Source organism: Rhinoderma darwinii, chromosome 3, assembly GCF_050947455.1.
Source record: "Rhinoderma darwinii isolate aRhiDar2 chromosome 3, aRhiDar2.hap1, whole genome shotgun sequence".
NCBI lineage: Eukaryota > Metazoa > Chordata > Amphibia > Anura > Rhinodermatidae > Rhinoderma > Rhinoderma darwinii.
This window is the reverse complement of record NC_134689.1, coordinates 13,265,989-13,279,092: the sequence shown is the minus strand read 5'-3', so window position 1 is coordinate 13,279,092 and position 13,104 is coordinate 13,265,989. Positions and strand designations below refer to the sequence as shown.

The following is a 13,104-nucleotide window of genomic DNA, read 5'->3' as shown; positions in this document are numbered from 1 at the left end:
CTCGGAAAGGTATATAAATATGCATTATTTTTCCGCTTGTGTAAGTTTTCATCTTTGCCCTAATTCTAGAATAAGGCTATGTTCACACACTTACTAAAAAACGTCTGAAAACACGGAGATGTTTTCAAAGGGAAACAAGCTCCTGATTTTCAGCCGTTTTTTTTAAGCAAACTCGCGATTTTTCAAGCGGTTTTTCTATAGAGTCAATGAAAAACGGCTTCAAAAAAAGGCTCGAGAAGTCACATGCACTTATTTTTCGCGGGCGTTTTTTTCATTTTTATTTAACGCACCCGTTTTTCATGACGGCCACGTAAAAAAAAAACGGCCTGTCGGAACAAAACGCTGTATTTACCATTGAAATCAATGGCCAGATGTTTCTGCTTCCGATTTTTCAGCCGTTTTTTTATTAAGCGCGTGAACACAGCCTTACAGTCATGAACCAGGAAGCCCAGGATGAGCATTGTTCTCAATCCCTTTAGGGGAGTGCTGAAGTGAAAGGAATTATTAACACCGGGATTTGTTCAGCTCCTGCAGATTTATATACAGTTACTGGATAAGTCTGAATGGCGTCGCGCTGCTCAGCTTGGGTTGTGCAACAGCCGAAACTAATTTCATTTGTTTGAAGGGCTTGTAACTTTTGCAACCATTCCTGTATTGCTTATATAAAATAAAATAAATAAGAGTTACAATATTGCTAAGTTTTGATACAAAGTAACCTTCCGATTTGGGTATGCAGCTCCTATGCAGACTGGTGTGTCCCTATGGTTACAGGCCACGAATGTACCTTGTGTGTAGTCCGGTGTTACTGCTTTACATCTGCCCCTTACTTTTTGGTCATATAAACGGCGGGGACAGATGGAAAGGAGTAACACGATTGCAGAATCAGACTACAAAGTTTGTTTGTAGTCTGTAACCATGGAGACACATAGGATTGCATTGGAGCTGTATATAAACGGTAGATTTTTAATCAAGACTTTTTGCAATTTTAAGATCCATTGGAGTGATAAAAAAATAAATAAAAAATTGTTGCAAAAAACCATTCACAACGTTCATTCCATGGTGGAGGTTTATAGTCATCAGCGGCTTGTTATACGACGGCAAGTCAACGTGCCTCTTCTGTCGACACAGGCAATGAAGGGGGCAGCAACAGTGGCCATAATGCTCAGCATTCAATGGCAGATAGGTCTACCCTCCCCCATTGTCATCTCGGCCACTAGATGGCCCCCTTTCTATGTCACATGACCCAGCGTTCCATACTAAAATGCAAAATTCAGTAATTTAATAGAACTCCGATACGAGAAGAGCCGCGCACCCCCCCCCATATCATCTATTGCTTTATCTTCACGAACAGCGCTCCTTATTAAATGTGAGCCGCTTCTCATTTTGCAGCAGATGTTTCATTACTACAATTTAATCTCGCTTTCTGACTCATCCCATAAAAATCAAAACGATCTCGCTGAGCGGAATAGTGAACAGGTGTCGTGCGCATTGTCTGGTCTTCACTCTCATGTACGTATGAAGTCAACAGCGGCACGAGATCCTGAGAAACGGCCGGAGAAGACATAAAAACATGATATCGCAGGAGTCCGAGGACTCCAGGAACCAATAAAAATGACTCCCAAGTAGCCGGACAATAGAAACTTCCACCAACATCAATAGAAAACGCAACGTTTTCCAGGAGCTTTGGGTACTAGAAGTTGTTCAAGTCCACAATATGGGGCCGGCAAAAGGGACACGCGCCTCCGCTGCCTTCAGGACTAGTATTCTCTGAGCACCACATGGCGGCGTTATTCAGACGCTAGACGGCGGCATTATTCAGACGCTATATGTTTTTATAACGTCCATAATACGGATGTAAAATGCGCGCGTGTGAATCCGGCCTTATTGTAACCTTGTCATTTATTGCAGCGGTATCATTTTTTAGCTGTAGCCGGTGGTTTGTTTTTGGAGCTAGTGCCCCGGTTATTCCTTCAAGGAACAAATACCGGGTCCCTAACCAAAGTCTTACCCAGGGAACTCCACAGACCTTAATCCGGTCCTAAATGTCCTGTTGTGGGTCCCGGAGGAGAGATCTCAGTGACTGCGGAGTAGACATATCTGCTGGCAAAAAATAAATTAAAAAAAACTCACGTCTACGGCACATAGTGGAGATCATTCTGAACTGCTCACCATCTGCGATTACATCATACAACGTTATTTTAGGCATCTGTCAATACCAAACCAAAACGCAACATTTTTGGGGAACAAGGGGGGGAAAATAATACAAAATTTAAATTTTAAAGCATCACTTTCAAGAAGTGAAATACAATACGATTGATGTAGCAGAGCTAAGTTGGCACAATTCGTGGTGATATCAGGATGTGCTGTGTGTGGTTTTACATACGACTGCAGGTTACGCTACTGCATTATCCCTTATTGAGGTCACATACAAAGTGCACAAAAACTGGGTTACAAGGTCAGCTCTGCTACATCTGTGTAATGAAATACAGCTCATAGAATAGACAACGAAGAGCGAACAATTTTCCATGAGCTATCCTGCTGCACTGCAGGGGTTAACAGAAAAAAATGGTATAATTTTTGTGGCACTGATGAGCGGCACTGCCCCCCCTGCCAATTCCCTGCAACTTTGAAAGCTTTACGGCAGAAGATAGAATTGTAATTAAAAAAAAAAACATTTAACATGTCGCAGCCTGATCTGCAGTACAGCGCGAGAGCAGGACGGATGATGTGCTGTACACTGAGGCACCTGCAGATGGCACCACCCAGAACAGAGAACACCGTGCTGCAAGTCCCGTATTAACAGGACACTCACTGGAACATCCACTTGGGCCTCACATCACACTAGTGGTTAGACTACAGCACTCAGCAAATCATCAGACGTAGGCATCATAATAATTATGGAAAATCAGAGCTGCAGTGTAAATCATGGGGGTGGACTAAGATTTTAGACTACCACAGTATCCAATAGATAATGCAGTTAAGCTGGAGTTACCGATCACAGCAGAGCAAACCTCTCCGGACACGTCAGTTTTAGTAAATAATTGTATTCCCCATAAAATAAAAATTTTAGAGCATCTTTTCTTAGAACTCTGCGTTGTACCGTTCCTCTGTTATTCCTCCTACAAATTTCTTCTGAATAAATTGACAATGGATTGTTACCAGTTGGGGGTTTGTTCCTACACAGTTTAAAGGTCGGGTTCCCATAAGTCAGATGCGCTGCGTAAAAAATAAAAAAATAACACCGCGTATACCGACCGGTAACTCGCAGCACCTTCCATCCGAAACAAAACGCCCCCCCCCCCCCCCCAAAACACCATTGTGGTGCGGCTTTTCGGATAAAATTTCTGCTGCGTAAAAAAGCGCTCATACTTACCCCCTCCCCCTATGACGTCTGCTCCAGCCTCCTACCATGACGTTGCAGGCCATGCGACCCTGCAGCTTGTGATTGGCTGCATCGGTCACATGGGATAAAACGTCATCCCTGGAGGCGGAACTGCAGGAAGAAGGAGAGTTCTGGGTAAGTAGGATTGTTGTTTTTTTTGTCCCGTAGTTGCGATTTTTGCAGCGTAAACGCTTCGATTACTCCACAAAAGTCGCAACACTTGGCTTTCTGTTTCAGGTTTTTCATCCCCATTCAATGGGGAAAACCCGCAACGGAAAAGCAACGAAAACGCAGCATAAATTGACATGAAATTACGCACCTGAGGACAATTAACGTTTACGCTGCGTTTTTTTCCCACCAAGTGTGGGCCGGAGATTTTCTAAATCTCACCCACTTTGCTACTACTGTAAATGCTGCGGAATTTCCACACAGAAGTCCGTTGCGTTTACGCTACGTGGGAACCCGGCAATAACTCACTGTCCAATCAGTGCTCACAGCCTTAGGCCGGATTCACACGAGTGTGTGCGTTTTGCGCACGCAAAAAGTACTTAACAGCTCTGTGTCTCATCACCATATGATGCGCGGCTGCGTGATTTTCGCGCAGCCGCCATCTTTATGACTTTCTGTTTGTAAACAGAAAAGCACGTGGTGCTTTTCTGTTTTCATTCTTACTTTTTACTGCTGTTGCGCGAATCACGAGCGTCACACGGAAGGGCTTCCGTGTGCTGCACGTGATTTGCACGCACCCATTGACTTCAATGGGTGCGTGATGTGCGAGCAACGCACAAATATAGGACATGTCGTGAGTTTTACGCAGCGGACACACGGACACACGCTGCGTAAAAATCACGGACTGTCTGAACGGCCCCATTCACTAACATAGGTCCGTGCGAGGCGTGTGAAAATCCCGCACGTTGCACGGACGTACATCACGTTGGTCTGAATAAGCCCTTAAGGTAGTATTACATGGCCCAACGTGGGCTGGGTAAACGAGCGACGATGAACGAGACAGCTCGTTGATTGGTGATTGTTTTCTTCTTTCACAAGGAGCTACGCGTTCGTTACTACGCGTGCGTTTCCCGGTTTACACAGGCGACGTGCTGCCGACAAACGATAAAAAGTTTATGTATTTAAATTATGCAATCAGGTGATGAGTTTGCCCGATAATTGGCCTGTGTAAAAGGTCCTTTAGACTGTGTAGGGCAATGGAAACACCCAGATGTTAATTTATTCATAAGTTTCTAGGAGGAACAACAGAGGCACGGTACAACGCAGAGTTCTAAGAAAATAATAAAAGCATATACTAAAACAGGTATGTCAGGAGAGATGACAGGTCCTCTTAAAGACACATACGTACATGTATATACACACACACACACACACACATTACATATACACACACACACATTTTCCTGGCAACACAAAGTATCATCTAGGACGGACTTTTTTTTTGTAAATTCCCCTTCGCTTCACTAAAATAGCTCCATCAGATTTACAGCTGGAGTGTAAAGCCCCATAATACCCTACACTCCGCAGTCAGTCATGTTTTCCCATAGCTTCTGCGGGGAGCGTAGAACTATTTTTAGCAATGAAAAAATACTCAGGCCACAAGTTTTCCTCCACAAAAAACATCTTGGAGGATGGAAATCTTACTCTATGTTGAAGGAGAACAAATTACTACAATGGTTCTCAGGTTTCTACGCAAACATCTAAAACTCGGGTCCTGGAGGAGGCATGAACACTCCCAAAGTCTCCCCTGTCTCACACTGTGTTCCTGGTGATCACACAGGAGTAAGAAGCTGTCAGGTGACAGCAGCTCCTTCAGGTACCAAGTGACAGCTGTTCCATTTTCACTTCTGCACTGGTTTTTTTATCAAAGCTCGAATGCCAGAAGTCAAGTAAGGGACAACAAGGACGAAGGCACCAGTAGGCCAAGATGACTAAGGAAATTCTGGCCATAGGCACCAAAAGATATGTCCCGCTGTAGATCCCTGGTGCCAGCGAGCAGCCGTACATCCCTGGTGCCAGCGAGCAGCCGTACATCCCTGGTGCCAGCGAGCAGCCGTACATCCCTGGTGCCAGCGAGCAGCCGTACATCCCTGGTGCCAGCGAGCAGCCGTAGATCCCTGGTGCCAGCGAGCAGCCGTAGATCCCTGGTGCCAGGGAGCAGCGTGATGATGGGGAACATGGGGAAAAAGCCAAACTCATCTTCAACAACGTCCCCCTACTCAGGAGTGGACAAACCCCTGGGTGCAACCTGTGCAGTTGTAAAGGTGCCCAATAGGGCCCGCTCCCACGTTGTAAGCTGCTTCCTACGATCTATAGCCGATAAGTACGGTTTGATTTTTAGTGATACATACGGGGGTCGTGCTATAAAAGAGGCAGATTTTTCAGCTGCAGATTTTCAAATGCAATGAATAGGGCAAGATCCTTGACCGATCCGCAGCAAAATAAGTTGCGGCTGAACTTAGCCTTACAGTAAGCCTCCCCCAGAAGTCACAGCAAGGCCTCCCCCCCCCCCCAGCAGTCACAGCAAGGCCTCCCCCCCCCCCCCAGCAGTCACAGCAAGGCCTCCCCCCCCCCCCCAGCAGTCACAGCAAGGACTCCCTCCCCCCCCCCCCCCCCAGCAGGAATAGCAGGTTACGTAGGAACAATTAATTCCCACCAACAAGAAATTCTCGATTTGTGTATTAAGGTCCTTTAGGTTCCTGGGACAGCGCCGGTCCCTGAACACTACCGTACAGCATATTGCGGCCTCACGTTATGTTTGGACATTGCTCAGTGTAACTTTTTGAAAGAGACTTGTGAATTGTGTGACCTCAGTGTGAGACAATTCTCCATCGTTGCATTCAGCCGTACACAGTCACACGGAGATAATACAAAGTAAACACATCGGGTAAGTGCGATACGGGTGATTACACAATGGAGTGCGACACTGAGGAACTAAACACACACAAGATGGAGAACTGATCTCCTCACAACGGAGGTGGCCACAGATGAGGACTACAGAGTACAGAACACCTCTCCCTAAAATATATGGTAGGTGGTGAGGACACGAGGAAGCCAGAGACAAGATAATTAACAATCTGACTAACTACCTTCCCATCATTGTCCATGTCTATCCTGACCAGCATCCTCATCGGGAGAATTACAGAACATTAGTTGGATCTTCTCCGGCCAACTTAAAGGGGTCTTCCCTATTCGATACATGGGTCCACCATCAATCCCAGGACACTAATTAATATTGGAGATAGGAAATCTAGTCTAATATCTATGGGCCCATTGCAGACAGTCCCCTGACTACCATTGATGGAAACAAGGGTCGGACAGAGTGGATCGTTACCAGTCCGCTCCGGTTATTTTTGCCTGGAGATAAGTGATGCATCGGGGGCCTGGCAGCAGGTTATGCCCCAAAAGATACTTCAAAATGGACCAGTAGTATAACTAGAACGCTTTTTGAATATACATAAATATATATAAAAAAAAAATAATAATATACGTAAAAAATTGGGTCACTGTAAATCCATTACTTGTACCTGTATTATTCTCCAGAGCTGCATTCACAATTCTGCTGGTTGTTATTGAAAACAGTCAGCAAATTTTTAACCAGAACAAGATCTTTACATAAACTAAACAAACAGGAAAAGCTGGAAGATTTCAGCTCTGATGCCTGCTGAATAGTGAGCACAGCTCTGGAGTAGAATACAGGATGTAACTCAGGATCAGTACAGGATAAGTAATGTAATTATGTACACAGTGACTCCACCAGCAGAATAGTGAGTGCAGCTCTGGAGTAGAATACAGGATGTAACTCAGGATCAGTACAGGATAAGTAATGTAATATATGTACACAGTGACTCCACCAGCAGAATAGTGAGTGCAGCTCCGGAGTATAATACAGGATGTAACTCAGGATCAGTACAGGATAAGTAATGTAATTATGTACACAGTGACTCCACCAGCAGAATAGGGAGTGCAGCTCTTGAGTATAATACAGGATGCACACCGCTATAAATTTCGCCTGTAATTATGGTCCATAATTAATGAGCCATTCATTTCTATGGCCGACGGACACCTTCCCGTATATTTACATGTCTTATTTTTTGCTTTTTACAGACCATGCTCCTATACTTATATGGGAGCACGGCCCGCAAATTGGGGTGGCTGTCCACGGCCGTCTGTGCCCGTAATCACGGACTGATTACGGGCACCGTCGTGTGCACGGGGCCTTACTCAGGATCAGTAATGTATGTACACAGTGACTCCACCAGCAGAATAGTGAGTGCAGCTCTGGAGTATAATACAGGATGTAACTCAGGATCAGTACAGGATAAGTAATGTAATGTATATACACAGTGACTCCACCAGCAGAATAGTGAGTGCAGCTCTGGAGTATAATACAGGATGTAACGCACGATCAGTACAGGATAAGTAATGTAATGTATGTACACAGTGACTCCACCAGCAGAATAGTGAGTGCAGCTCTGGAGTATAATACAGGATGTAACTCAGGATCAGTACAGGATAAGTCATGTAATGTACGTACACAGTGACTCCACCAGCAGAATAGTGAGTGCAGCTCTGGAGTATAATACTGGATGTAACTCAGGATCAGTACAGGATAAGTCATGTAATGTACGTACACAGTGACTCCACCAGCAGAATAGTGAGTGCAGCTCTGGAGTATAATACAGGATGTAACTCAGGATCAGTATAAGATAACACACACAAACACATTATATATATATATATATATATATATATATATATTTTAGCAATCCAATTCCCTACAACACATCTCAGCATTAAATTACCGCAGTGTCCAGTGACCTAAAATGGTACATGAGAAAGTACCTAGCACTGCTGAAATAATAAGTGGTGGGGTACGAGCTGCCAACCAATCAGCGGTCTCACATTTATAGCCAGATAGACGCAATACTTTGATGACTAATCTGGAGAACAGATAATCAATGTAGGAAGTTTACCCGCTCACATGAGATGAGGAACGGAGATTTGCAAATCTAACATATACAAATCTGCACATTACACCCAGCAAAGTCTAAGAATGTTAGAAAAGTCAAATCCATAAGGGGTTACCTCATGCCAGACATTGATAACATATCGCCATCAAGGAGAGGCACTGGATTATAGGAAATTATATTACACAGACCCAATAGATACAAGGGTAACATGAAATCCGATAATATCGCTTTGTTTACTGTGCCGGACTATCAGAGTTTCCGGACCATCAGGTGCCAGACTAAAACAATTTTATTGGTATTTAGATTTGATCTCAAGGACCCCCCCCTCCTAATTGTTGGAATCTTCCCCTTTAAGCAAATATCTGCCCCCCCCCCCCAGCAGCCTTATATATCTAAAAGGATACGTGATGACCACAGTGAGAACTTCTTAGAATTATAGAAATTTGGTTCCAAAAAACGATGAGGATAAAAAGGTAAAAAGCAAGATCATCGGATCAGAACATGGAGTTTACAGATGGAGTAGACCGGGATTAATAGCCGATGTAGATTACATGTGCTGTCATCAGTCTGAGCGGATCAGGGGTATTAAAGGGGCCGCAACGGATACAGATCGCTCTATAGTAGGATCTCAAATCGGGGGCGTACGTTAGTGACAGGAATCACTTTAGCAATTTCTGTCGAAGGTCAGATGATTCTTCTCTGCTAATAAGTCCCAGTGGACCCATTAGCTCCACCATAAAAGTTTAAGTGGGTCATTCACCAGGTATTATAGCCCTCTCATTATAAGGGCATTAAAGGGGCTGTCTCACAAGGACAACCTGTGCCGTATTAGGCCATATGGACGTCAGAGAGAGATTTCCCCCTATTAGTCAGAGCAGAGAACTGATAAGTAACAGCAGCTCCCATGTTGGCAGACTCAGCCCAGACATGTAATACTACGTTTCCCCTGTAGTGGCTGCTGTGGCCAAATGTCACTTCTCCTAGTGATCTCAGAGTGATTTTTTTTCAGGATAGGGCAATCTCAATACTTCCTTATGGGGGGAAAAAGTTGCGAGACAAAACACAAGGTTGCCAACACGATTTCAATTTTAGCAATGAATGGTCATAAGTCGCCCCCTTTGGAAAATATTAAGATTGCAGTAAACAACGTTACTCCAAGTCACCATGGAGCGATTGGCTAATCTGCAGTCTCTTCTCCCCATCTGCAGTTAAATACAATCTAGTGCTCCCTGTTATCAGCCACTTATACCATAGCCATGACTGATCGAGAAGTCCTGGAACAACACCTGCCCCCATGATCACTCCTTTATCTCACTTATGTCCAGTGCTGAGAACCTCTGGATATATTTACATCCATACAGGAGACGGATATCAGCTGCTGGTCCTCTCAGCTGACCTATTATAAGCTGCTAATTTTAGGGTTACTGGCCCTTTAAATGACATCATATTAATATCCCTTTCTTCACCACAGACAAAGACCCTCCTGGCATTAGACGTGATATCAGCGAGAGCCGCTCTCCACTTTCCTTTATGTCTAGAGACCAACGAAACAACCATCTCAGCCTGGCACCATAGTGGGGTGGTCATCTCTTAAAGGGGCACTACACTTAAAGTTGGTAACGGCGTTCTAAGAGGATATCAGTCATACCTATGGATGTTAATGTATCCGGAGCTTCACTGCAGTGGACATATCCTGGACTTTTTGTCAGTCATCCTTTTGAAGAACACTGGTTAGCCTCTCCCCAGCCGGAAATGGCTGATAACAGAGAACAGATTTCATTCCACTGCACTGGAAATGATGATACAATAGTCTTTAGGTTTAGGGCCCCTTTAAAGACATCTCAACAAGCCTGAAGGTTCAACTTGGGGTCTTGTAAAAAGCAGGACCCCCCCCCCCACTACACTTATTCATTACAGATGACATCACACAACGGAAGAAACCAATGTGAGAATATAAAATAATCAAGCTATAAATAACGCGGGATCAGATAGGGATATGAAGGACGGGGTGGATCTACGACACTCCCAGGGAGAAGTGACAGATTGGAGTCAGGCTGCTCCATATGTGATCAGGACGGCATTGTCCACAGAGATCAACCATTATAAAGGAAATAAAATGAGTCGCAATATAAGCCCCTCCCGACAAGATGCCATCTACTCCTCACATGAGAGACCCCCAGGATTTAGATTGAAAAACAAGAACAAAAACAAAAAAAAAAAAAAACGTATAAAATCACCATAGTAAGAATATAAAATACTGGAAAGTAATATAATAAAAAATTATGTATAAATCCATATAAAATATCACTAAAAAAAACAAATATACTGTTAATATTAAAATAGAACATAAAAATATATAGCAAATTCATATAAATTTATAGAACAACATTACAATGCTGCACATATCACTAATAAACAAATAAATAACCTGTGTAAATATCAGAATAATCAAGAGAAAAAACATCAATAAACATAAACCAATAATTCACAATTAATAGCAGGGGTGTAACTAGCCAGGGTGCAGAAGTAACAGTCACATCGGGGCCCTGGTGTCTGGGGGCCCAAAGGACCCTCTGCCACATAAAAAGACCCCAGTATTATAGATGGCACATGGTAGGTGGGGGGCTCTGGTACAAATATTACATTGGGGTCCCGGGGCTTCAGGTTACTCCTCTAATACATACAGTAAGAAGATTATTCTAGAATATTTAGAGTAAAAATAATTAAAAGGACAATAAATAATAAATCACAATAAGACTATAGATCTACGTATTGTCACTCGTAGATTTATTAGACCCCCAAACACAGAATATAAACATTATAAATCCTCAAGACCCGTCAGAGCCGCGCTGGTTATTAATACATCACCCCAACCCCAAATAGCAATGACGCCAAAACCCGTCATAGACACAAAAATGTAACCCCCACGACACCGGCGTTCAGCATTTATAGTTATTTTCCTGGACGATTTTCCCATAGATTACAGCAAAAATAACTACGGTTGTCTCACCGCACGATAGATTAATATTCGATTTTTTTTTACTTTTTAAAAAAAAAAATTCAAAATACAAAAAAAAATATATATATTCCTACATTTAGTTTTTTGTTTTTTTTTTAAAGAAAACCTTTGTATCAATACGGTCAGGAAAGTAAATGGTCAACATAAAAACGCACACATTTTCCATAGGGACATTGGCCGCGCGTCTACAGCCGTGGGAATTTGAACATTTCGAATTTTTATTTTTTATAAGAATTATAAATATTTTAATTGAATAGATTATAGATCCGGTCGTTTTGTACCGGAGACGAGGCGGCGATTATTATTACGGCGGTCGTGATCGGTCGCATCGTTAGGTCTATGGCCAGCACATAAGTCTACACGATCTATAGATATCGTATGTAAATGACCCCTCCACACAGACTCCCCCATAGACATAGCAGTCCCCCTCTAGCAGCCACTCACCCAGGCCGCTGATCTCCTGGCGGATATTGAGGCGGTTCCTTTCGTCCACTATGGCTGAGATCATCTGCTGGAGGGAGCGGTCCAGACCCCCGTTCTCCTCCTCTATCTTCCCAGCCCGGCTGTGACTCTTAACTGCAGCCATCATCCATCCGGAGCTGCTGCCACTCTCATCGCACTGATCCCCCCGGTTCAGTGACACCCTGCCAGTGACAGAGACCCCCAGTCAGGCGACACTTCCGTCTCCCATAGCGGATCAGCTGAGGGCTTCCTGCAGGACGCTGGAGCGATAGCCAATCAGCGCTGACAGAGGGCGGGTCGTATCGCGCTTTATCCAATCAACTCTCGGAGAGATGAAAGCAAAGGGGCGCGGATATGGGAATAAACAGCCAATAAGAGGCCGTATGTTTGACAGCGGGCGGGTTAGATCGAGCATTATCCAATCAATGAGCGTTTACGTGAAGGGGCGTGGTTATGGAAATTTACAGCCAATCATCTGGCCCAGTTGTTTAAAGGGACATTCTGTATATTATGTAGTCATGTGGAGAATGTGACATGTGCGCCGCTGACAAGTTCACCCTCAAGGTGGAGCGACGTGTGTGAGCGGAATACATCATTGTGGCTGCCGGGTGGGGCCCGTTGTTTATATCAGAGCTGCCATTGTATCTCCAGTTACTGGATCAATATCAGGATTTTCTATCATTCAGTGATCACGTCAGTGCACGTAAAAGAAAAAGCAATGCGATGGCGTGAACGTAGCTTTTATTATAAAAAGGTTTTTAGCGCACATTTTGATCAAATGATATAAAGACGGCCATAATATAGCGGCCGAACCACTTGTGGGTATTACCTGGAGACAGAAAAAATCCAATACGTAATCAGCGACAAAAATGCACGCTTTTTTTTTTTTTTACTGTGTTTTTAATAAACGTATTTCGACGCTTTTTGTTGTAGATTTTTTAAATAATTATATGGGGTGTGTTTAAAAATGTCCTGGCCTAAAAATACGCACCGCATATTCCTCGCGTTTTTACGCATGCGGAAAAACGCAAAATAGCAAGCGATTTCAGATCGTTTTGAAATGCACTTCAAACAATGCTTTTTTGTTTATGGTGTTTTTCTTCGCTGTAATGTTCACACAGAGTATTTTGGGGGAGGAATATCTGACTCAAAATTCCGTTTGGAAGTTTGAGGCAGATTTTCCTCTCCCTGCACGCCGATTTTCGCTGAATTTTTCGCTGCGTTTTTCGCCCGCGGCCATTGAGCACCGCGGGCATAAA

General features: G+C 43.8%; 1 protein-coding gene across 4 annotated transcripts in view; it reads right to left on the bottom strand.

Annotated features, from left to right (window-relative positions):
- The window catches only part of KIAA0930 (KIAA0930 ortholog), a 53,180-nt gene extending 41,077 nt beyond the window's left edge, over window positions 1–12,103 (bottom strand). For all 4 annotated transcript variants that reach the window (XM_075855943.1, XM_075855944.1, XM_075855945.1 and 1 more), the window contains exon 1: window positions 11,828–12,103. In XM_075855943.1, the coding sequence (XP_075712058.1) occupies window positions 11,828–11,972 (145 nt within the window). In that variant the 5' untranslated portion in view covers window positions 11,973–12,103. The remainder of the gene's footprint in view (window positions 1–11,827) is intronic.
- Window positions 12,104–13,104: the final 1,001 nt, after the last annotated feature.